At 37.6% G+C, this 23,163-nt stretch overlaps 2 protein-coding genes across 5 annotated transcripts in view; one reads left to right on the forward strand and one right to left on the reverse strand.

Moving 5' to 3' along the window:
- SCLT1 (sodium channel and clathrin linker 1) overlaps nucleotides 1–3,629 on the reverse strand; it is a 28,168-nt gene extending 24,539 nt beyond the window's left edge. Inside the window, exons 1-5 of the mRNA XM_056489095.1 lie at nucleotides 3,236–3,629; nucleotides 2,551–2,618; nucleotides 1,846–1,898; nucleotides 923–992; nucleotides 22–77 (exon numbers count right to left, since the gene is read on the reverse strand). Coding sequence (XP_056345070.1) covers nucleotides 22–77; nucleotides 923–992; nucleotides 1,846–1,898; nucleotides 2,551–2,618; nucleotides 3,236–3,629 — 641 coding nt within the window. The remainder of the gene's footprint in view (nucleotides 1–21; nucleotides 78–922; nucleotides 993–1,845; nucleotides 1,899–2,550; nucleotides 2,619–3,235) is intronic.
- On the forward strand, nucleotides 3,553–12,675 carry C4H4orf33 (chromosome 4 C4orf33 homolog). Of its 4 annotated transcripts, none has more exons than XM_056489098.1 (6): nucleotides 3,553–3,649; nucleotides 4,447–4,636; nucleotides 5,992–6,052; nucleotides 6,242–6,293; nucleotides 6,397–6,596; nucleotides 7,724–12,675. In XM_056489098.1, the coding sequence occupies exons 2-6, from the start codon at nucleotides 4,456–4,458 to the stop codon at nucleotides 7,821–7,823; spliced, it is 594 nt and encodes a 197-aa protein (XP_056345073.1). In that variant the 5' UTR covers nucleotides 3,553–3,649; nucleotides 4,447–4,455; the 3' UTR covers nucleotides 7,824–12,675. The 4 variants fall into 4 exon arrangements, with proteins under 4 accessions (XP_056345073.1, XP_056345074.1, XP_056345071.1 ...); XM_056489099.1 differs by lacking the exon at nucleotides 3,553–3,649 and adding an exon at nucleotides 3,776–3,866; XM_056489096.1 differs by lacking the exon at nucleotides 3,553–3,649 and adding an exon at nucleotides 3,790–3,871.
- Nucleotides 12,676–23,163: the final 10,488 nt, after the last annotated feature.

Genomic DNA, 23,163 nt, shown 5'->3' on the forward strand with positions numbered 1-23,163 from the left:
CATGGAAGTGCTATTATTTACCTTTCATTTTCTTTGGTGACTTCTTCCAATTTTAGTGTCATCTCACCCATTTTTGCCTGACACAAAGACATGCAAGAGTAAGCACTCATTTAAGTTACACAAACTCTGGTAACACTGTCATCCTGTACTGTAAAAGTTGAACAGTTTAATTCAGCATAATACAGTAAATGAAAGTCAATTGCTTTTTCAAGGCAAGTCACAGGATGCCATTTGAATTTAAAAGCTGCCAAGTCCTATTACACCTCAGCATTTGGAAGTTATTATGGACATTAAACTTAACCTTTTGAAATTCTTATGGCTCTAACAGATTGATTTTTAATTAACTCAAGTTTTTAGGGCTAGAGTAGATAACTCAACTTTTATGCTGCAAGCATTTGATGGAAGTTTAGAAATTAACTGAAGAGAAACTCCAGTTATACGAATCAGACTGGCTGTTTTGTTTACTATTGCAAGAAAGCCATAGTGCTTCCATTGCCTCCAGAAACTGATCAAGCTGCAAGACTATTTGCAAAACCTTTCTGATAGACAGATCAAACAAATTAAGTGCATTAAACCAAAAACAGTGCTTAACTTCTGCACGAAGACCACAAGCAAAAATTGCTTTTCTGTATGCTGTAAGTTTTAATATCACTTATGCTTTCAGTCACGTTAGGACACATTAAAAGTTTGATTTTGTGCAGCTGAAAGGAGGATGGTTCCCTTTCACCTCAACCCCCAGGATGACACTGTGGCAATCTGGACAATCTCCAAACCTTTCCAAAGAAAGCTCTCCATTTATCCCCTTGAGGCAGCCTGCAGTCCAGCAGCTTTGAGAAGCACAACACAAATTGAGTTCCCTACATATTCACACCACTAAATGAAGATTCAGCCTGAAATGTTAGGAAAGCCCATACCTCCATACCTGATAAAACTGCAGCTGTTGTTTCATTTCCTCCACACGATTACCATACTCTGTGACTAGAGCTGACAAGCTAAAAAGTTGAAAAACATGCTCAGAATGAGTTCTGTAAATGCTGAAATGCTCTGGTAATAACTGGTTTTAAAGAATTCTTAATCTAGAGGCCAGGACAGAACAGTCACTTTTCTTGAGTGCCAAGCTTGACATCCCCCAGAATTAAATTAACAAATTTAATCATTGCTTCTAAATAATGATCATTAACAGCAATAGAAATAGAACATATAATGGGACACAATAAATTACCATTAATACAATACTAATATTTCATCAATTCAAACAGAACCCCAAATATTAAAAGACTAGACTTTATTATTGTATGTGAAAGCAACAATGAAGAACCCTATAAGACAATGCAGAAGTCTGTAGTTCTACCTCTATACTTTTCTCCTCCTAATATTTTCATAACTGATAGCAATTCTCTGAAAACTCTATATTAAAAGCTAACGAGAAAAGCTAGGTTATTTTTGTAAGAGAAAATTACAGTGATTATGGAACCGTTTAATGATAGACAAGTGTCAGTTGAAGTGTGCCAAAAAAACATTTTTAAAAACATCCCCAGTCTCAACAGACAGCAGTTACCTGTGTTACCTAGAGCAGCACAGTCTTACCAGAACTTCTATTTATTCTCTTAAAACTTAGACTAGAGAATTCCTTCATTAAACTCTCATAATTTATTTTAAAGATTGTGGAAAACAAAGTCAGTAATTTAATTTACACAATACCACCTAAAAACAACTTTTACAGTAACACCTCTACAGATGGGTACACAAGACCCAATTCACGTGGATATCTGCACTCCTCTGAGCACATGATAATTTCCTTCAAATACACTGCAGTATTCCCACTTATCACTTGGAATCAGTTACCTTTGGTCCATCATCCTGGATCCTGATGTGCCATCACCACCAAGGACATGTTCCTGCAATGGAATAATAATTTGCTCATTACTAATCGCACATAAACGTATGTAGTTTTAAACTTTTATATGAAACCCAAAACTGTACTGTAAGCTGTACACAATATGCCATAGAATCACTTTCAGGTTTATGTTCAAAGACCCTTGAGTGATGGCCTAATATGAAAAAAAGATTTTTTTTAAATTTTTTTTTTTGCTGGACCTGCTCTGATCTAAAGGATAATTACATCTAAGGGAAAACCAACTCCATCTTAAAAGAACAACCATGAGTTTGTGTAAGTGCTTGGTTTATTTCCAGGCATCTCATCATCAGGAAAATTCTGAAGCCCTAGCTTCTGCACAAGCCTTCAGACAGGCTTATGGCACCCTGCACAAAAAGTTACCTCAACATGAGGCCAATCTCTTAGGAACGTGAAGATATAAAAGTGAAAAAGTGTAATAAATTACAAATCAAGTGCTCTTTTCTTTAGAAATGCAGCAAAAACACCATAATTCATTGTTAGGGCAGTCTTTTTCTGCTGTTGCTGTGTTGTATGATGTACCCAAATGAGGGCCAGACAACATTGAAGCGAGCTGTGCTCCATATTTGGAAACCTATTTATGACAAAACACCATCAAAAAAATTCTTACTACTTCCATCCCTGGTTTCACATACCTGCTCAGCAGTGTTTCTCTGAACCTCATTGGTGTTGGAGTGCCCAAGTGCCATTTTTAGCCTCTGGTCTGAAAAACACCACATGTGAGAACCATGGCTATAGCACAGGCCTCCATCTACATAAACAACAGTCAGAAATATGTTTAACAATATAATGCTTTAGAGAAAAAAAAAAAAGCCTCTAAATTCTTCTATTTAGCACAACTGTTTAAAAAAAACAGGACTTGAAAAAACCGACAGGAACTGTAATGACAATAATAATAACAATAATAATAATAATAATAATAATAATGAATTCGTTTTCTTTAAGAAATACATTTGTTCTATTTTGTAAGAATCTGAGTAACAGTTTTGTAATACACAACTTCTTGCCTATTTTTCTTGATAGACATCCCATGTTTCTTTTATTAGCTCTAAGCTTCTAAAGGAGGATACAGGAAAAGGACAGTGGGGATAGAAAGGAACAGCAAAGGAACGCCAGGAAACAGGAAGAGGAAAGTTGCAACTAAAGAGGCATTGATACAAAAACGCAAGTGTTTTTGGCCATTATCCTCCTTAGCAGCTTTTAATTACTGGTGTTCAGCTGACTAAAAGTACAACCCATGCTGTTCAGCGAACACTGGGAAAGCTACGGAACATAAGCCCTCCCTGCTACCGAAAATAAACCCTCGCTACCGACACTCACCTGGCCGTGCCGTGCTCCCAGCTTTCCCCAGGCAAACTCCACGGAGCCCCGGGGCAAAAGCCGCTGCAAGGGAGCGGAGGGAAGGGAAGAGAAGCGAGCGCGGCGCCGGGGGAGCAGCAGCGGCGGCAGGGGCGGGACGCGCTCCCCTCACGGCCGGTACCGCGGGGCGGGGGCGGCTCTCAGCGCCGCCCCTGCGCTCCCTCCCCGCAACCCGGTGCCGGCACCGCCGCTCGGGAAGGAGGATAAAGGACACAAGACACAGCCCCGGTGCCAGGGGAGTCACAGCCGCCTCCAGGCCCCGCGGCAGAGCCTCACAATAGTCGAGGCCCGGGCGGGCCCGCCGCTGGCGCCCGCCCTCCCTCAGCGCCGCCCCCGTCACGTGGGGAGCGGACATGGCGCGGAGTTGAGGGGGAGGTATAAGAAATACGCCTCTTTAAACTTTCCGTGAGGCGATTGTGGGTTAAAGATAGGCCCTGAGGAACTTTCTTCAGGAAAAAAAAAAAAAAAAATCAGTTTGTGGCCAAAGTAGCAGAGCGGGAAAGCGGGAGCCCTGAGGGAGCTGCAGCCAAGCGGGGACCGGCCGCTGCTTCCCGGGAACCGGCGACAGCAGGAGAGGACACGTCTGGAGAGGGTCAGGTTGGACTTCTGGAATAATTTCTTTACTGAAAGGGTGATTAGACTTTGGCACGAGCTGCCAAAGTGGAGTCGCCGTCGCTGCAGGTGTTTAATTAAAGGCTGATTTGCAATAACTGCGAATGAAAGCTTTAGCGAGTTGCTTCATTTTCTTGAGTCTCAAGCGTTCAAGGATTCCTCCTCAGGTTGTTTTTCTGATGTTACCAGATCCTCTCAATTCATGTAGTGGAGACGGTTCTGTTTATTTGTTCTCCGTATAAATACTTCTGGTGGTTTTGGAAGGCATTTATTTAGATGTATGTTTGAAAAGCCTTAAGCTTACTGAGATTTCAGAGTCATTTGTAACCCTCCGGGTATAAAAACTGTGAGAAACAGCATTTATGTAACTGTTCATTTAGACTTTTTACAAAGCGAATTGGTTTCAGTTCTGATGTCTAAAAACATGATTTCATAATTGTCTGTATACCAAAGTGTGTGTTTTTTTTTTTTTTTTTTTTTTTTTCCTGGGCGACCACACAGCAATTCGTGCGAAGGAATCAGATCTTCTTTGACAGAACTTTCATTTGTCATTTGTGTAGTGCCTGAAGATGGAATTTAGAATTAAACACACGTGGGATGGTTTGCCCGTGAGCCACGAGCCGGTGACCATTGGGCTGAGGCCGGATAATGCAGGACTGCTGATGGAAGTTCATGCTCCTTTCTTTAATGACCCTTCAGCACCACCTGGAGAGCCAGGGAAACCTTTTGGGGGTCTGTGGGACTATGAGGGTAAGTGCAACTGTTCTCCTGCAGATACATCTGATTTCTGTAGACACTGGTGCTCCTCTGTATTTGATATGCCTGCTCTTTTTTTAGGAGTCTGTAATGTTTTTGTTTGTTTGTTTTTAAAAAAATAAACCCAAAACTGGAGTTCCATGATCTGGGTTGATTTCAGTAATTTTGAAGTTGACTGCCTGATCCTGTCAATAGTATATGCACTCAAACTTAGTTCTTGGGTTACTGATGTAACTTGTGAACTATAAGAGGCTTGACGTATTTGAATGGCAAAATAATTTTGTGGTATGTGTGTATTTAAATGCCCTTGCAGGAGAAGACGTGAAATTCTAAAGGTAGCTTCTGTTTTGCTTTTACAAATGTTTTAATGGTTTTTCCAAAAATTTCTTTGAGGTATAGGAAGGTGTGAAACAGAAATTACACCTCATGAAATGCAATTCAAAATTATACCTAAATGGAATGGAGAAAATTCTCATAATAGTGCTGGGTATTTTCTCCTTTCCTGTCCATACTGTCACTTTTACCCATTGCTTTGAGTAATGCAATAACTGAATATTTCCAACAGTTCTTTACTTCCTGATTATTGATCTATTCTCATTCAAGCTCTACTAAAATGGTATTAGCATCTCTTTGATGTGATTATAATAAATAAGCTTAGGTAAAAAGAAATAAAGATATCAGTCACAATTCTAACTAAAGTTTTCTAATAATGTTGCTGTGAGAAGCACCATTGTAATTTTATATGAGAAACACCATTGTAGTTCTACTTTATGTTCCTGAAGTGTGATTCAAATTTAATATGGTGCTTTCAAGTACGTCTGGAACGATAATTCCCAAATATCTATTTGCAGGGAAAGAACACTTAAGAGCTATTTTATTATTTCTGAGTTTTAACAGATGTTCAGTTATGGGGTGTGTGCCCTGCTCTGAATGTATGATCCTCTTTCCCTTATTTTCATGCTGCATCAAGGTGAGTATTTTCAAAACTGGAATTGGTAAAGCTAATAAAGTTAGTACAGTACTTTATAAGGCACTCTGTGATCATAGCAATTAAAAACAAGAGCTCCTGAAGTTGGAACTGTGGCACAACATTTTGAATATTTGGGTTATAGTTACTGTGTACATGTCAGTAGCAAGTCAGTTTCAGTCATGGCACAGACCAAAACCTGTGAAAATTGAGTTGTTGTAATGGGATATGAAAATCTCAGGATATTACCATAATATAAAATTAAAGTTAATATAAAATAACGACAGCTTGGTTTTGATTTTTTTTTTTGTTTGCTTTGTTTTGGTTTTTTTTTTTGTTTTTGTTTCATATTGGTTTGTTTGTTTGGTCTGTTTTTTTTCAGTTGTAGAAGCATTCTTTCTGAGTGACAGAACTGAGCAGTATTTAGAAGTTGAGCTTTGTCCGTAAGTACAGCACTGAAAAAATCCTAAAAGTTAACTTACACTTGCAGCTGTAATGCTTGTAAGATAAGTGTATGAGGGAGACTAGACACAGAAATTGTGTCAGTATGGGGAATGTACATATTTGTGGCAGTATAATGTACTGATAACTTGACATAATTGTAGGAAAACTGTGTTCTGATTCTTTGACAGCCATGGGCAGTACTTACTGCTGCTGCTTTCTGGCAGAAGAAAAGCATGGAAAGTAAGTGGTCAAGTGCATTCATAATGATTTTTATTTACCTAGTTTCTGATTAGAAGATGGCCAATACCTTTTTTTTTTTTGTCTTTTCCCCCTCCTTTAACAGGAAGACCTTCCTTTGGAGTTTGAGGTGACCAGAATGAAAACCAAGTGGGAGGGCAAAGCTTTTCTTCCTTGGAGTTATTTCCCACCATGCACAGACAAGTTCAATGCTTTTGCAATTCATGGCTCGGGAGAAGAGAGGAAATATGAAGCATTTTATCCTGTGCCTCCCCACGAACTGCAGGAAGGACAGGAACCAGATTTGTAAGTATAAAATGAGCTCTTCTGTTAGATGGTTGCACTGGTGCTGTACTTTGTATAAAGCACCATGGCACTGCAATTAGTGCTTGGTTTCCATGTTAGGTGCATAGAAAATTATGCATTCAGTACCACTGGTATCTGCTTTTATCACCTTTCTCATCTAAATCATGGGTAGATTGTTCTACTTTTCCTTCTTGACTTCAGCTCCTCCTAAAGTGCCATTTAGTGATAATTTCACCAGATGTATTTCCACTAAGTCCCTTCTGTTCCTGCCCTATTGGTCTGAAAGCTTTCACCTCTTCACATGGTTCCATGTTATGGAAGAAATTGAAAAGGCAGACTAAACTAAAAAAATATAATTAAAGGATACCCAGTATCAATAGAAAAACAAACAAACAGAGAATTCAGATATTTAAATTAGCAAGGAGTGGGAACAGCCTTGCCCCTTAAGTGTGCACAGCTCTGTCCAGTGAGGATGGGGTTATGAAAAAAAAATAAAAAAAATAGCTGGGCCAGAGGCAGCTGGAGTCTGTTGGCCATGAAGGAATTAGCCAGTTCTGCAGAAGGAAGAGAGAAAGAAGGAGAGGAGGAGTCAGTCTTGGTGGAGCTGCCTGTGGGAAGTTCACAGAGAGAAAGGTATGAGAGTTTTTTGAATAAAAAGAGACTGACATGTCAGCTGTGAGTCCATGGTTGACTGGTGCCCCATGTGAGGGGCAGTTGACAATACAATAGTTCTTATAAAACTTGTCACACAACATACAGTGATGGTGAGGTAGGGTACCTTTTAGATAAATTACCTTTTATTGCCTTTATTTAACAAAAAATTAGCTTATGTAACTGTATATTTAAAAACATTCTGAGCTGGTGCTAATAAAACATTTTTAGTGTTCTGTGAAAAATGGATATTTTTATTTCTCTGTATTAAACTGGAGAATGGCTGTAATACTTATTAAGAGGAATTCTTTGTCTAGTACCCCTTTAAAAAAATAAAGACCTTGTCTTTTTCCAGTGTTGGTAACAGATGGAATTATGTGATGACACTGTTCCTTGCTGCTTTCATTACTCTGTTTCTTTACTCTTACAGATTACTACAAAAGTTAGGACTTTGTCTATTTCTCTTTTGTTTGCAGTCATCGTTTGGAATTTTTCAAAGACTTGAACCTGAAAGAACTAACAGGAGAAGACTGGAAGCAGCCTGATTCAGATATATGGAGATCACTCACTAAATGAATGGGTTGAGGCATAAATTTTTATCGTGTTGAAGTTGGCTGAAGCTGTATAGAAACAACTTCCTCATTGCAGAGTTTGTAGATATCAGATTAGCAGGGCTTTCCTTGACACCAAAATCATGGGTCAGTCTGAAAGCAACTACAGAGCATGTGAATCTGTTGATTCTATATGAATGGTTTGTGTTTCAATCCATCAGGGTATGGAGTTTTTCATCTGTGCAAGAGATGAATCTGCTGCTTCTAGTGAGGGAGGAAAAATGTGCTAAAATTATAGCTGTGTTTTTGTGAGAGCTGTGATACCTGGATTGAAATTTTTTGATTTCTAATAGTTGCTGCATTGCTGCTGTATTTTCACTGCTGCTTGTTTGTTTTGTTTGTTGACTGTTGAATGAGATCCTTAGGTGCCTAGATTTTTTGCTTACAATCAGGAGGAAGAATGTCTTGTTCAGGAGCAGAGCAGACTGTAGCTATCATGAGTTTTGGAGGCTCAGTACCTGCCCTGCAGGAGGTATAACAATGCCCTTTCCTATATATTCCTGTGTCTGAGGTTTTCCCTTGCTTAATGCCAGAGGGGGAACTTATTCTGTCTCTCAGACCTCTGTGTGGAGTTTCTAATGGTGTTTAGGTGCAGAGGATAGAGCTTTATGTATTTCAGGTGAAGTTTCTAGGACAAATCATGCTTAGTAAAATCTTTTGGTATAGTTGTGTGTGTGCAAAAGTGTTTTTTTTTTTTTTAAGACTTGTCACATCACTTTAAGAATTTACCTCAGATGTCTGAGAAGTCTTTTTTGCATGCCACTGAGGGCTGGAGATATTCTAGGTGTATATTTTCTACATATGGGCCTGAGTCGTTTTAGTAATCGTGAGTGTTCTTAGGTGGCAACATCTAATCTGTGAGCTCTCAAAAGATTTACAAGTTATATGTTCTTTTTTTTTTTTCCCTTTTTTTTTCTTTTTTCTTTTTTTTTTTTTTGTCTAGCATAGCAGTTGCTGCTTGATTGTGGCTGCTGATTTAATCTTATATAAATCAGCTTAGAAAATGTGAAGCTTGCCCACTAACCAGATCTTTCCTAGTATGCAGTAATAAACACATTCTGGTGGTCCTATTTTCTTTGCTATCTTTCAGCTGAAGTCTAGCTGTAAGCTCTGCCTGAGAAGCAAAGAAGGTGGGAATATCCCACTTTTGTGAAGAACGTCTCAGTGTGGTTAATATCTGAGACAGAATGTTAGTTCACAGTTTTTGTTTAGCTTTAGATTACCTCTTTGTACTTCCAGTTTTATAGAGCTGTGCTTTCAAATTTGAAGGTATTAGGCTTTTTCTGTGGCAGCCTTTGGCATGTCAGTGCACTCAGCCATCCAATTGCTTTTGCTCTGTTTCAATTAGACAAAATAGGTTCCTTGCTGTAAAGTGCCATCTGTTGAAAATTGTAAGTATTTTACATTGTTGTTGGCTTCTTTCCTACCTTGTATCCATGTACGGTTTTCTAAAGAATAACATCAGGCTGAAATATTGAATAATTCAATAAATGTTGATTAAAATATCATCTAGACATTGATACTGTAAAGCTGCTTTGAAAATTTTAGTCAAAACCAAAATGGCATTTCATGAAACTTTTAGACTTTATTTTAAAAAGTTTGCCAAAAAAGTGTATGCAAAGATTCAAAATGGATCTAGAGTTTTTTTTTCTCACAAAGTTTTCATATGAGGAATGATACTTTGTATGTAAAGGACAGTAAACAAATTTTTTTATTCGTCTCATGTTTATTCCTACTTCAAACTGGCTGGTTCAAATTTGACTTTGGATGTAAATGATGAACTTGGAGGGAAATAGATTCCTTTTCCTAATTAAGTAATTTTAAAGTAAAACCATTGTCTTGCAGTTCACAATGCAATGCTAGGTGCTCCAGAAAATGGAAATTCTTATTTGGTTCACTTGTGTGTTTCTGAGCTTCAGATGTCTGTCTGAACTCTTAAGTACTGGGGGCCAGTTGTAGCCTGTCTTTCCTGAACTGCCTTTATTTTTTTTTTCCTTTGTTTTTTTAAATTTTTTTATTACAGGAGGAAGATGCCAAAACAAGCTCTGTTCTGCATGATAGTGATAGTATGTTCATTACTTGTGAACTTAAACACGAGAACCAGAATTGTACACGGCTCAATCCTCCTTGTGGTGTCTGTGAATCTCTTTAGAGTTGGTGTTTGAAAACATGTTGCGTTTACACTCCCAAAGATCTTGTTCTTTATGCTTTTTGCCACTAGGTGGGAGAAGAAGGTTGTCTAAACTGTGCCTTGGTGCTGCCAGCCTAGTTATCCTTAACCAGATCCATTCCTTCTTGCTGTATCCTTGATTTTAGAAAAAGGATATTGCAGTCAAGCTGATGGTGGCTTATTTTGGTTTATTTGAGACATCTTTGTTGTAAGAAACACTTGTCATGCTCTGTAGTTGTAATTGCTTTCCTGCAGGGCTATTTTCAAAAATAATTTGAGACAAAATCAACTGAAGATAAATTTCACAAGGTATCAGTCAATCTGTAGTATAAAAGTAGTTTTGTGATGTTCAAATGATCTAAATGTTACTGTGGATTTTATTTTTTGCAAATATCTTGGATAGTCTCTGGCAAACTTGCCAAAAAGGCTGTTTTGAATTTGGCAGGAATTGATTTAATGCAGCTTGATTTGTGAGAGGTGGTGCACCCTGTCAAGAGTGAGGCTTGAGTGGTTTGAACAACCTGAAGTGAAGTTGCAACAGCATAAAAACTGTGGCTTAAGAGGGACATAAAATTATTTTCCTTCAATACAGTAATGCAAAAAAAAAATTATATTGAGAACTTGAATGATAATGTGTGCTACTGGTAGAAGTGATTTGTACCTTAAATACAAAGCTGGAGCGACTTAGGCTGTCAGGTGTAGTACCTAATATTTTATGTAATGATCCTGCACAGTGGGGCTTTTTTTGGATGCAAAGCTCTTAATAGGAGTAAAATTTTGCTCATGTCTTTGTACTCTTAAATATTTTTTCTGATATGCCAGATCAGATATTAGAGCTAGGAAGCTCTAATTTCATTCAGGACTATATATATTTGACTGCTATGGCTGATACAGGTAGTGCATTATCTGTTGTATTTACTAGATACATGAGTGAGTTAGTATTTGTACTGCCCAGCACCATGATGATAAGCTACTGCTGAATGTGATATTAAGTACTATGTTGCTTGCAGCTGCTTTTTTACAGGCTGTTTTGTGCCTCTGAAAGGCACAGCACAGAATGTTTTGCTGTGTTTTAAATTCTGACCATGTAAAAATCCTTTGGAAATGTAAATGGCACAGTGCATAATTTACTGCATGTAAAATTTAAAAGTATTCTTTCCTGGTACCAGAGCAGTCTCTAAAGTAGAATTCATTACATTTAATTATGGTACATTTAGAATAATGCTGCTGAAATTTGATAGTTAACCTGCATTTATTTAGTTGGTGATTCCTGTGCTTTTGCTTTTGGTGAGTGCTTTAGTTTACTGCAGTGTCTCTGAGCAGTGCTTCAGCAAAAGTACAGGGAAGTGCTTTAAGCCTGATTTATTTGCACAGGTTGTATAAACAGCTCTGCACGTGCTCATACAAACAGCCTCAGTGAGATCAATCCAACACTTATCATAAACTGTGTTGCAGTTATGCCTTTTTCCATCTACTTGTCTGCCTGTTGAAATTAGTATTGTCAGGAGAATTCAGTTCTATCCAAGCTTGGTGCTGCTTGTTTTCATTATTCTGTTTCTAAACAAGTAAAAGCCTTTGCTGCAGGGGGTCTGTGGGAGGTTTCCATTGTTTGTATCTGCACCAGCTAGGAAGATATCAAAATATGTGCCTGTTTCATTTTCAGGATTTATGCTGTAGACTATCATGAAGTATGTGTGTGAATACTCTCTGCCAGTTATGTAGTGTATTTGCAAATACAAATGTATTTTTAAATGTGATAGACCAGAACTGACTAAATAGTGTTAGAATAGCTGAAGTAGATGTTACTGAAGTAAAATTAAATTACTGTGTCCTCCCTGCTGTTTTAAAACCAACCCAGCCAGGCTAGTCCAGTGGCTTTCTTGGAATATGAACAGATTCTTGTGGGGTTGGGGAAGGAGTTTTCAGATGTTACCTTTTTAAAATACAGAAATTCCTTCCATAGGGCACATTTGTTGCCAATTTAATCTTGTCTTGAGTTAGTTTTCTTGAACTTAGTCTCTGCAGGCAATGAAATTTATATCTTGGTGCCAGTAGTAGCTGTCATAAAATTATTCATCTCTAATTCTAGGCAAAGTAATTGGTTCACTTCTTACTGCTGAGTTTGCTTCCTTCAGCAAATGAAACAGTTTGGAAACTGGTACTTTCTTAGTGTTTTATAGCTTATACAAGCCATGGTATTTATATTTAATTGTGTCAGGAACTTTAAAGAACTGGTTCTTGTTTTAAAATTGCATATTACTTTGCTAAATATTAACAGCATGGGCTACAACCTCTTACGTCAAGTATCTGCTTTAAATCTTTTTAATTTTGGCAAAATATTTAGCGGTTTCAGAGGAAGGGGTAGTTCATGATGTCAGAAGACAGAACTGCAGTCTTGTACCTCCTTAAATTGTTATGACTTCTACAATGAAGTGTTGGTGAGAGGTCCAGGAGTCTTTTGTAATTTCTGTGAAACAGCTTCTCAGAAGCCTCAGAAGAGCGCAGCTGGAGAGGTGAATTCTCTGCAGCTTCTGCTGAGAGTGGGAATCCACCCCTGGCAGGTGGAATTGCCAGGGTTTGACTTTTTCAGTGGGAAGTGTTCTTTCTGCCTGGCAGGGACAGGTGATGTGCTGGGGAATGCCCTTTGATTGGGAGCACCTGCTGTTAAGGCTGTGGCTGTCTTCAGCCACACTCAGAGCAGAGGAAGGTGATATTTCCCTTAACACTCTGCTGCCACTGTGTGCTTGAGAGGGTTCTATGGACTCAGTGGGAGACTGACTGGAAAAGGTACATGGAAGAAAGATCAAGTGATGGGTTGAAAGTATATAAAATCAGATTAAAGAAATCCTCTCAGCATAAAATAACTTGAGAGTTTAGGAGTGTAATAGAATAGGTGTATGCTTTCTTACTCTTTTTTGAGACATCTACCTGTGTAAAAGGGTCACTGCTGGATGAATTGTTGGCTGGGAGCACTTCAGCTGTTCTTGTAGTTGGAAACCCAACTGAAGGAATTTTTTTGTGATTCCCTGCTGGTGTCCTCAAAAATCTCTTGCTGAGCAAAGGTAGTGAGAATTAGAAGAAAGCTGCCAGAATTCAGGGAATTTGGAATCTCTGACTTTGCTGTTGTGGGCTAAGTGTGAACCATAAATGAAGAGGGAATGGGAAATTACACAAGTCGTGCTGGTAACAGATTCCATTGTCTTTATCCTCTCTATAAGGTTAAGTAAGAGTACAGCATAAATCATAGAATTTTTAAGATTGGAAAAGACCTCCAAAGTTGAGTCCAGCTGTTAACCTAACACTGCTGTGTGCACCACTAACCTGTGTCCCCAGGTGCCACATTCACACATTTTGTGTACACTTCTAGGGATGGTTCTGATTCCACCACTTTCCTGGACAGCTTGTTGCAGTTTCTTGAACTGGACGGACAGTTCTGGTTCCTGTCTGATCACCCTTTCAGTGGAGTTCACATGATAGATGTTGTTCAGTGCAGTGTAGGATCATATAGTCATAGGCTAGAAACTATAAAATGTTTGAGGCTGCAGAACTCTTGAGTAATTGATGCAACAGTGCTTTTCTATGCTGCTTTATATTCTTGGATGGATCCCTTCAATCCCCTCTGCAGGCTCTTTTGTCCTGAAGACAATAAGTGAAGTGCTACCAGCCTGTATATCACAAATCACTGTTCAAGCTAATGTTAATCATATTTCCTTATGTTCTTGAATAGGTCTGACTATCTTACTTTGTTTTTAAATTGTTGATAAAATCTGTGTACAGGGGAAGACAGTCAAGTCTTCCTTGAAGGGTTCTCATACATCAAACTCTGTCAGATTATTGTAGTAATATTGTTCTTTGAGTAGGAAGTGGGGACTATATTTTATCTGTTCAGATATTATTGATGAGGTGGTCATTAGTGAAGTCTTTGGCATGAAGGATGGTTTTAGATTTTAAGTGCAGGCTGCTGCCTAAAAGGAGACCTCTTTATCTTGCCAATGCTTTTGGCTTGACATGTCTTTGTGAGCTCACAGTGGAATTTTTCAAGTCACAAAGTGAGTTGCTATAGGCAAGGGGAATTTTTAAAACATACTGGAATATCCTTCAAACCTGAGTCCATTTCCACATGCTGCACCACTGAAGTGTCAAGACTTACTGAGATTTAACATTTAGGATTGGAAAAGAATGAACTAATGCGAAGTGAATTTTTTTTCTTCTTATTTCTGCGCCTGTTTAGGTATAATAGAGAAGTAAATGGACTGCTTCCCATATCAGTTAGTCTGTGTATTTGATGCTTGTGTGAGGCTCTCCAGATTAATTAGCAGGTTTAGTAAATGATACAGGAAACACTAATCACATTCTGCATGTGTTAGCTTCACAGTGCCAAGTCTTTACTTTCATCCTCCTGAGTCTACAATGCCTGAGGGGCTTTAAATCCTGATAGCCTTGCTTATAAGATGTGCAATTTATCTGTCAAAATGAGGGCTGTTGCACAGGTTCTGTATCACATGCACTGACTGACTGCTTTGTGTTCCCTGTAATTCAGTATGCTGAGTAAATAACCTCTTTGGTTATTAACACCTTTTCCCTCTATGATTCATAGATGTATTCTGAAAGTCCTCTTTAGTTTTCAACAATGTCTGAGGTTTTTTTTTTTGTTTTTTTTTTTTTTATGAAATATTTTTTCCTGATTAGCAAGACCACAAAAACCTCCTAAGAGAAGACCTTTGTCCGAAGATCTGTGCAACTTCTCTCCTGTCTTCAGCTTATGTGTCAACATTTACACCTCAAAATGTTGGTTTAGCCAATACAGCCCTTAAAAATTGCATTTTAGACAGAAGAATTCTCTGTTCCATATAAACTTAATGAAACATCTGGTGGTTTTTTTTTTTTTTTTTGCTCCAGTTGAGGAAAGATCATTTAATTAAAAATTCATAGTCCTAATTGACATATGTGATGATTCCTTTAAACTATTAAATATGCTGCTATTAAAATTAGTCATTTCCAAGTACAAGTTAATGGCTAATTTATTAGAACTACTAATTGTCTACTTTTTCAGCAGATGTAATGAATCTAATTATGGTCATAAAGACTAGATTGTTTAAAATGCAGGCATTATGCAAGATGAGGGTTTTTTTTGTTTTCAGTAGCGGGAGACACTTTAGTGAATGTGTAAAAAGTAAGGAATGTTTTTCCATTACTTTTTCAAAGATTAAGGTTTGAAAGTTAGTGTTAAACTGCCTCTGTCTTTTCTGGCTTAGCTGTCATGTTCCCTAAGCCATATCAAGAGTAGAATTAATTGTGGATAATTGTGTGTCTCTTCAGCATCTAATTAGAACATACTAATTAAAAGCTGCTTTGTAAAGCCTGGTTTCCATTGGATTTGTGTTCCATGTTCCCTGAGCCCTTCTAATGCATTAGAAATCACCGAAGAATCTCAGGTCTTGTTAGAAGAGTTTGTAATTGCTGTCAGACTCTGATTCTGCTGATTATCCATCACAAGCTTCACACAAATGGAGACAACAGGACTATGTTGAGGGTTTCTTTTTTTAAGAATAACTTTCTTTGCTTGTGTGCATATTGTCACCTTTCAGTACCTCTGTGTGCTTGCATTTGATATCTTAGCAGGTTTTCTGAACCAGAAGACAGTCTGAGGCTTTTCACATTTGCTTAAGCTCCATTAGCACTGATATTGAAGGCTATTTTGATACCTCCTGGTGAAAGGTTGGCAAAGTCTCAAGTGATGTGTGGATCTGAAAGGCTGAGTGTTAAAAGCCATTGCACACTGGAAGAGCTCTAATTTTGAGAAAACAAATGATGCCACCTGTTACCCAATCTGCAATGTTAATACTTGTGATTGGGTCTGCCAGGCCCTAAGTTGCAGTGAGCCCCCTGTAAAGCACAGCCCTCTGGAATCAAGTTGAATTTGAAAATTAAAACCAGAAAAGTCACAGTAGATTTTGCAAGGGGCACGGGAGGGAATCTAAGGTAGATGATGAGATTGTAATTTCAAATGTCCATTCTGGCTCTGTTAAATCAGCTCTGTTGTTCCCAGAAAATTACCTTGCTATAATGATTTGCATATTGATTGGATTTAAAGTCTACAAGCATTTAGACTGAATCAGGTTTGGGCCAAATTCTGAGACTTGCTGGGTATCATCTGTATTATCTTGTGATTAGTAAGAAGTACAACTTAGCATTGTAGTAATTGTAAACTTTTAATTATGTAAAAATAAATGAGGACTATAATGGTAACCTTAAATTTCTTTAATATCTCTTAATGTTTTTCCTGTACAGAGAGATTTTTCAGCTGACTATTGTTCTTTTCAACATCTTCACCTCTGTGATCTTTATTTCCTTCTGGTTTCTAAAACCTGTAGATTTCATTTAATTTGTTTTACTGTGCTAAAATTAAGCACTGAAATGATGCTCTTTGAGTAATAACAGGATGCCTCTGTACCCCTTGTAAATTGGCTCAGGTTATCTGCTAAACCAGAAAACTGTTTTGTGAATCTCTCTTTTATATTCAAGTTTACACTTAAGCTCTAAGAAATACAGAGCTGATTATCCCCTATTGTCAGGAAGTTCAGCCTCACTGTTTTTGCAGTATAGCTCAGACTTTTCAGTTAATGTTTTTAGAATAATAGAATGCCTTTTCCAACAAAGTACTTGATCTCATCTAAAGGATTTTTTTTTGTATCCTTTAATCCTAGATTAGTGTGGAGGTACTTTTATGCATGTCTGCAGCATCTTGTCTGTGCAAGCACATTAAATGGATAGAAGTGAAGCCCATTGCTCTTATAAGCACATAAATGCTCTTTGGCACCCACCACTTTCTGTTGCAGGTATTGGTAACACCTATCCATGCAGTAGCCAAGGCTAAAGAAGAGAATAATTTTCTTGATTATCTTGATTTATATTTGTCTGTGGTTAGACAACATGGTTGGACAACTTCATGATGGTCCTTTTTTTTAATGAGAATTTGAGAGAGCTGTAGAAGAAAAAAGATATTCCCTTTATCAGCATTGTCCACTGTAAGAGTGAATTAAACATTTAAAAGCACTTATCTTTCAGGGTGGTAGTGGTTAAGAAATTATTGTCTTGACCCAAAATGTCCACACAAAAACTGTTTTGTAAGTTTAATACATAGAAACTAATTTATACCCTTGCATCAGTGTTTGATTGAAAAATCAGTGGTTTTCACTTTGAAAAGTTCAAATGGAAATGAAAAACGAGAAAACTGATGGTACCACTTAGTGCTTTGATAGAAAGCCTGCACTTCTCAGTTTATATACAGACAGGGCAAAGTTAGATTAAATGGAAGGAAGGAAAGAAGAAATTCTTCAGTGAGAAGTGGTGAGACACTAGAATAGGTTGCCTGAAGAAGTTCTGGGTGCCCCAGCCCTGGAAGTGTTCAAGGCTGTGTGGGACTGGGCTTTGAGCAACCTGTTTGTGACAGAGGTGTTGGAAAAAGATGGTCTCTAAGATCCCTCACAACCCAAATTATTCTGTGATTCTATTTTTCATTTTTTTTCATTCAAAGCATCTGCCACCTAAGAAGAATGCATTCTACAGTATTTAATATGAGTGGAAGAATATATAACCATTTTGTCCAGTACTTAAAGAAGAGATTAAACTGATTCAGGGACCTAATTTGTGAGCAGGCTGTTTGGTTTTGTCAATAAAGCAAGACTGGGCTTTAAGGCCAAGGTAAGTTTCTTTGGTTGCTTGCTTGGTTTTGGTTTTGGTGGTGTGGTTTTTTTTTGGTTTTTTTTTTTTTTTTTTTTTCCTCCTTTGCACTTGAATGTGTTTCAGGTTAAATTAGAATGGAATGTCATCTGCAATGAGAATATGGAGCATCTTTTGCAAGTTGATTATTTGCATACAATTAGAAGGAATTAATGTTTTGGAGGAAATACAGAAGGTACATGAAAACAACTGGCAGAGAATATATATTTAACTGCATTCCTTACATGGGGGAACCCTTTGACTTCAAAGGCTCAGGGCTTGGTGATTCCATAGTACGTCAGAATTTTCTGGCTGCTTGAAGGACTCTAGGTGGTCTCTGGTTAACTCTGTTAGAACACCATTTCCTACTCAGTCCCAGACAAAAAAACATGTTTATGCTGCTTAAAAAAAAAGTATTTTGATCTGTAGCTACGTGATTGGTGGGACTATAATAGCATTCACATTTTTAATGTTACACAATATTGCTATACAATTGTTATTTTACAATACTGGTTTGGTTAATGCCAATAAACTCCTTAGAATTACTTGCTACATTAACTTAAAACCTCATTGCATTTAGAGCAAAATCGAATTTTGCTGCCCTGAACTGTGTGTTCAATACACAGCACTTCCAAGTGGCTTCATGTGAAAGCCAGAAACTGAATTCTGGTTTCATCACATCTAAGAGAATTTTTAAGTGGAAATTCTTAGTGAAACTCACAGCATTTACTTGCAGAATGTTTTCCTGTTCCATGTTTTCATCACTAGTTACCATTTGATGTATTTGAAAATGTTAAGTCAAAAAATGGAATCTGGGAGAGATCTGGGACCCAACTTCCTTACTGTTGTGGATGTAGGTAAATCAGTTCCTACTGTCAAGTAATGACTAAAACTATGAAAATAAACATCTAGTCCAGCTTATTAAATTGTGTTGTCTCATGGTGAAAAATCACAGTCAGGCAAATGTTCAAGTTCTAAGGGGATACACTTGAATACTTCTTGTGTTTTGCATTGATTGTTATAAATTCTGACTGTGGAGGGATAAGTGGAGCTTTAAACTTCTCTTCTTGGGCACAAAGAGCTTTCCTGAAACATTCCCTTAGTGGAAAATATTTATTTTCCCCAATCTTCTAAGTAGTGATTGTATTAATAGTAAAAAGCTATAGCTTCATCTCTCCAATTCAGAGATGTGGTAGTTTGTGTTCTGTTACTACCATCTCTAAAACCACAATTTTTGTGAGAATTTTGAGCATTTCTTTATATATAAAATAACTTCTACCAGCTTACTCTTTCTTTGACTATGGAGTAAAATCATTTTCCAGAACATCAGATTGTTTTGCCAAACAGGATTTTTGGTTTTCAGTAGTTAAAAAAACTGCTATGACTTCTCCCCTTGTTGGAAAGGACTCAGACCTTTATAACAGCTACAGTTTAATTATAGCCACGGTGTACCTGTTCCTTTTTGATAGAGATTTTGACTTTGCAGATTTTCATGCAGTGTGTTGCAGGATGGCTCTTGGGAGTGATCTTTTGACACTGCTGAATTGGATTATTTCCAGTGGCCAAAATGGAATTCTCTTTAATGAGCTTTTCAGAATCATGGAGAGACTGCACAGATTCCTCATTGTTTGTATTATGCAGGTAGGAATATAATGGAAAATAGGATGACAGTGTTTATTCTGGACAGTCCATACTTAGGGTTCATGGTCGTAAGTTAATTTTTCTTATCCATATGAATTTTATACAATTATATATTCTGTCTTTGCTCTAAATAGAACCTTTAGGATGAAAATCAATAAAGAATAAACTGATCCATAAACCATAAAATATTTCTCCCTGTTGTGATGTAGGAATAGTACTCTGCAATTTAGTGCACCCTCTGAGACTCTCCAGACCAAAGGCCACTCACTCCTCACTCCTCTCATGTTTTTATTAACTTGGCTTTAGGGAATGATTTTTGTAGGTGGCTGAAAAGAGTGGTTAATATTTGGGCTTCTTTCAATTAGAACCAAAAGACCTGTTTAAAATCGAGCTCATTGTTGCTGGGTGTTACTCTATCAAGAAATCAGACATTGGTATTATTACAGGTAATGACACAACTGATGGTCCTCTGTTTAGCACCTGCTCACTGTGTTTTTCATCTCTCTCTGCATTTGAGAACCCTGTCCTGGTAATGGAGTTATTGCAATGTTGTAGGTCACTTCCAAGAGAACCCTAAAATGGTAACATATTTAGACACATTACTGCATTGTCTTGTGCAGTGTGGTTTGGACTAAACCTTGGTGTGGATTCAGCACACCTGTTTTTAAATCAGCTGTGTGGCTGAGGGTATCTTGAAATCTTTGAAAGTATTCTCTGAAATTCTGTATAGTGCCACTTTAAATGTAAGTTTAGGAACTTTAAATGAAAGTGTGTGAAGTTTTCTTTTGCATAGTGCTATTTAACTAGAGGGATTCTGGATTAATTTAGCAGCCAGGTCTGTTCTTTCAGCCATAAGCCATGCTGTCAGGGAAACTTAATTACACTTTAAGTGGGATGCAAATGAGTTGTGACACTACATCATTTCACATGAAAGGTTCATTACTTACATTAACTGCACAATACTCTCTGCTAAGCATAGGGCTCATTGCAATTTCTCTATTTTTTAACATGGTTACATCTGACTGTGGCTTTTACTTTTAATGTGTCTTTTCCTACTACGTGTCCTTACTTTAATTGTTTAAGCTTTAAGCTGTTGAATTTATTAAATGACTTGAACCTGAGTAGCATAGAAGATACTAAAATAAGGCCTTTAATGCTTTCCAAAACTCTTACTTTGAATTTATTTGTCCTCTTCTGAGTTTTCAAGTGTAGCATATACCTTGATATGACACATGCCTTTGGTAGGGATGTACATTTCTTCCTTCTTTCGTAGAAAAATTAGAAGAAAATAGATGCCATTATTCTTAGCAGTTCACTGTATTTGTCAAGTCACAGTAAATAATGATGATGGAATGAAATGTCTTTCTAATGACTCAAAATTATGGAACTTTGATTCATGGTTGGTCATTCTCAAGTGAGAAAATAAGATCTGGTGGTATGTCTTAAACTCCTAGACCAGCTCCATAGTTCCTTGGCAGGTTTCTGCCATCTACCAAATGTTCCTGTACTAGTTGGAAAAGTTGATGGGACAGCAGGTGGAAGGAGTCTTGAGTGGTCTTGGGGCTTATTCTATTATTAATAAATTTTATTTGCCAATTCATGCTAAACTAGATTCTAGTTAGACCCTTTGTTGCTGCTTAGATAGGGTCTTGGAGGCAAGACTCTCAGGTACTATCAACACTACCCTGCTAATTTCATAATTGCCAATTCTTTTAGTGAACCCTATTCCATCTCACTGAATTTAGTGCTTGTGAAAAATGCTAAGATAATACCCTTGAAGATACCTGGCAAGCATATCTGTTGCTAATTCCTGTGGGTTCCTGGGGAACACAATGCATCCCTGGCTGTGGAGGATAAACTCATGATTCTATATCAATGCTTAAACAGGCTGCTGCCAAAAGCTGAGCTTCAGCTAAGCCTTTGGTAGCATCTCTCAAGCAGTAGGGTCACTATGAAATAGAGTGGGACTCTTCCATGAAATCAGTGGGCCTTCCCTCAGTCTTAGTTTCAGTATGACATTGGGAAAAGTGATACCTGAATAAGTTCTAATGAAAGATTTATTAGGTCTGCAGTGTACCTCAGTCCTAATTTTATGCACCTCTGAAGTATGGCTCATTAAGTGCACTGCTGCAGTTTTAGGAAGGGTATCCAAGTTCACAAATGCTTTTTGGCATGCTGCTGTGGCCCCAGCAACAAAATAACTTGCATTTCCTTAGGGAGACTTTGGGTATCATCATGCATCTCTTAATTTCTTCTCTTTCCCTCCTGTTAAATTAGAACGGAAAGGAGATCTTATTACCTTCCTACTAAGTTTGAAACTGTGGTTTTGTGAAACTTGTGAGAAGGATTACCTAAAATTCATGTGCTGCATTGTTTTAAAGTATAAATGCACCCACGCCTAATTTCCGGGCTGAAAACTGGTTTATATATAACTATGCCCATACCAGCAACAAATTCTGATCTTGCTGCTGCTTTGAAAATTTATCATTCTATGAATATCCCTTTAGTTTTAAAAGGTAGAACACATTAGAAAATGAAAACAAGACTTTGCTGAGGTATTTACTCTCTCAGGTTAGGTTGTATTTGTGGATGCACATATTCCCACACCCATCAAGAGGACAGGTTTAGCAGTCTTAAATTAAGCTGAGTGGAGAATATGATGTTATAAACTCAGTACTTATGACTTAGAACTTGTTCTTCACAAAAGTAACACATGATGCACAGTGTGACTTATCCAGGCCAAGGAAAAATCTGAATCAGAAGCTATGTTGAAATGTTCCACAGATTTTATTTGGGTTTTATAAGGGAGAATGGAGATCTGCAGCTGCAGTCAGCTAAGGTTCAGGGCTTGTGACACCAACTCCTTCCTGCAGTGCAGAGTTCATAGGGAATCACCAAATTAAAAAAAAAAGCAAAATGGGATTTTTAGTTTATAGAGAACTTGCTTCTCACAACTGCACAATGTTTTGGTATTTGTGGTGAACTGGAGTTTTGAAAGTTTCACTTTTTTTAGGTTGATGCATTTTTCAGAAATTTGAGAGCTTACTTAAATGACATGAAACTTCAGTTTCCTTTAATAACAGCTCTTAAGAGCTGATACATTTGGAAATACCAAAATTTGCATTTAGAAGCTTTCCAGAGATTACCTGTCTTTTTGCAGTGGAAAGGGAATTATGCTTGATGGTTATTTAACTTTTTGATGTTATCTAGAATCTTCTTATCTTTAAATGATAATCAACGAGTTTGAAACCAGAATGCTGTTTACTATGCATTCCCATTTCTGGGAGCAACCTGGCTTGAATGGTATGTAGCAGGCTGGACTGAAAAAGGGGTTGTCTCAAGTCTGTAGTTTTCCCCTGATGTAAGAAGGAGAAGAACAGAAGAGAATTAGGCAGAGGCATAAGAAGTAACTATGAAACCTGGTGCTTTTGGGGAATATTTTTTTACTTCCCCTTCCTCTCCCTTCCCATTAAAGCAGTTCAGTTGTTGAATTCTGTTTTGTAATAAATTTAGATTTTAAATTACACATCAGATTATTATTTAGTTGTGGTTAAGGTAGTTAAAATGCCTTGCCAATATCTGTGAAAACTGAGCTGTTCCAGACAGTGCAACTTGCCCAGTGCATTAACAATACTTGGATGTAAAACATTTGCCCCATTACCTATTATTTCTGTGCAAATCATGAGAATTTCTGAGCTGCCATGGAATGATAATTGGAAAAAACTTTTGGAAAAAAAATGTTGATAGTTTCAAAAATGACTGGGAAATAGGT

Source organism: Oenanthe melanoleuca, chromosome 4 (assembly GCF_029582105.1).
Source record: "Oenanthe melanoleuca isolate GR-GAL-2019-014 chromosome 4, OMel1.0, whole genome shotgun sequence".
NCBI classification, from domain to species: Eukaryota; Metazoa; Chordata; class Aves; order Passeriformes; family Muscicapidae; genus Oenanthe; species Oenanthe melanoleuca.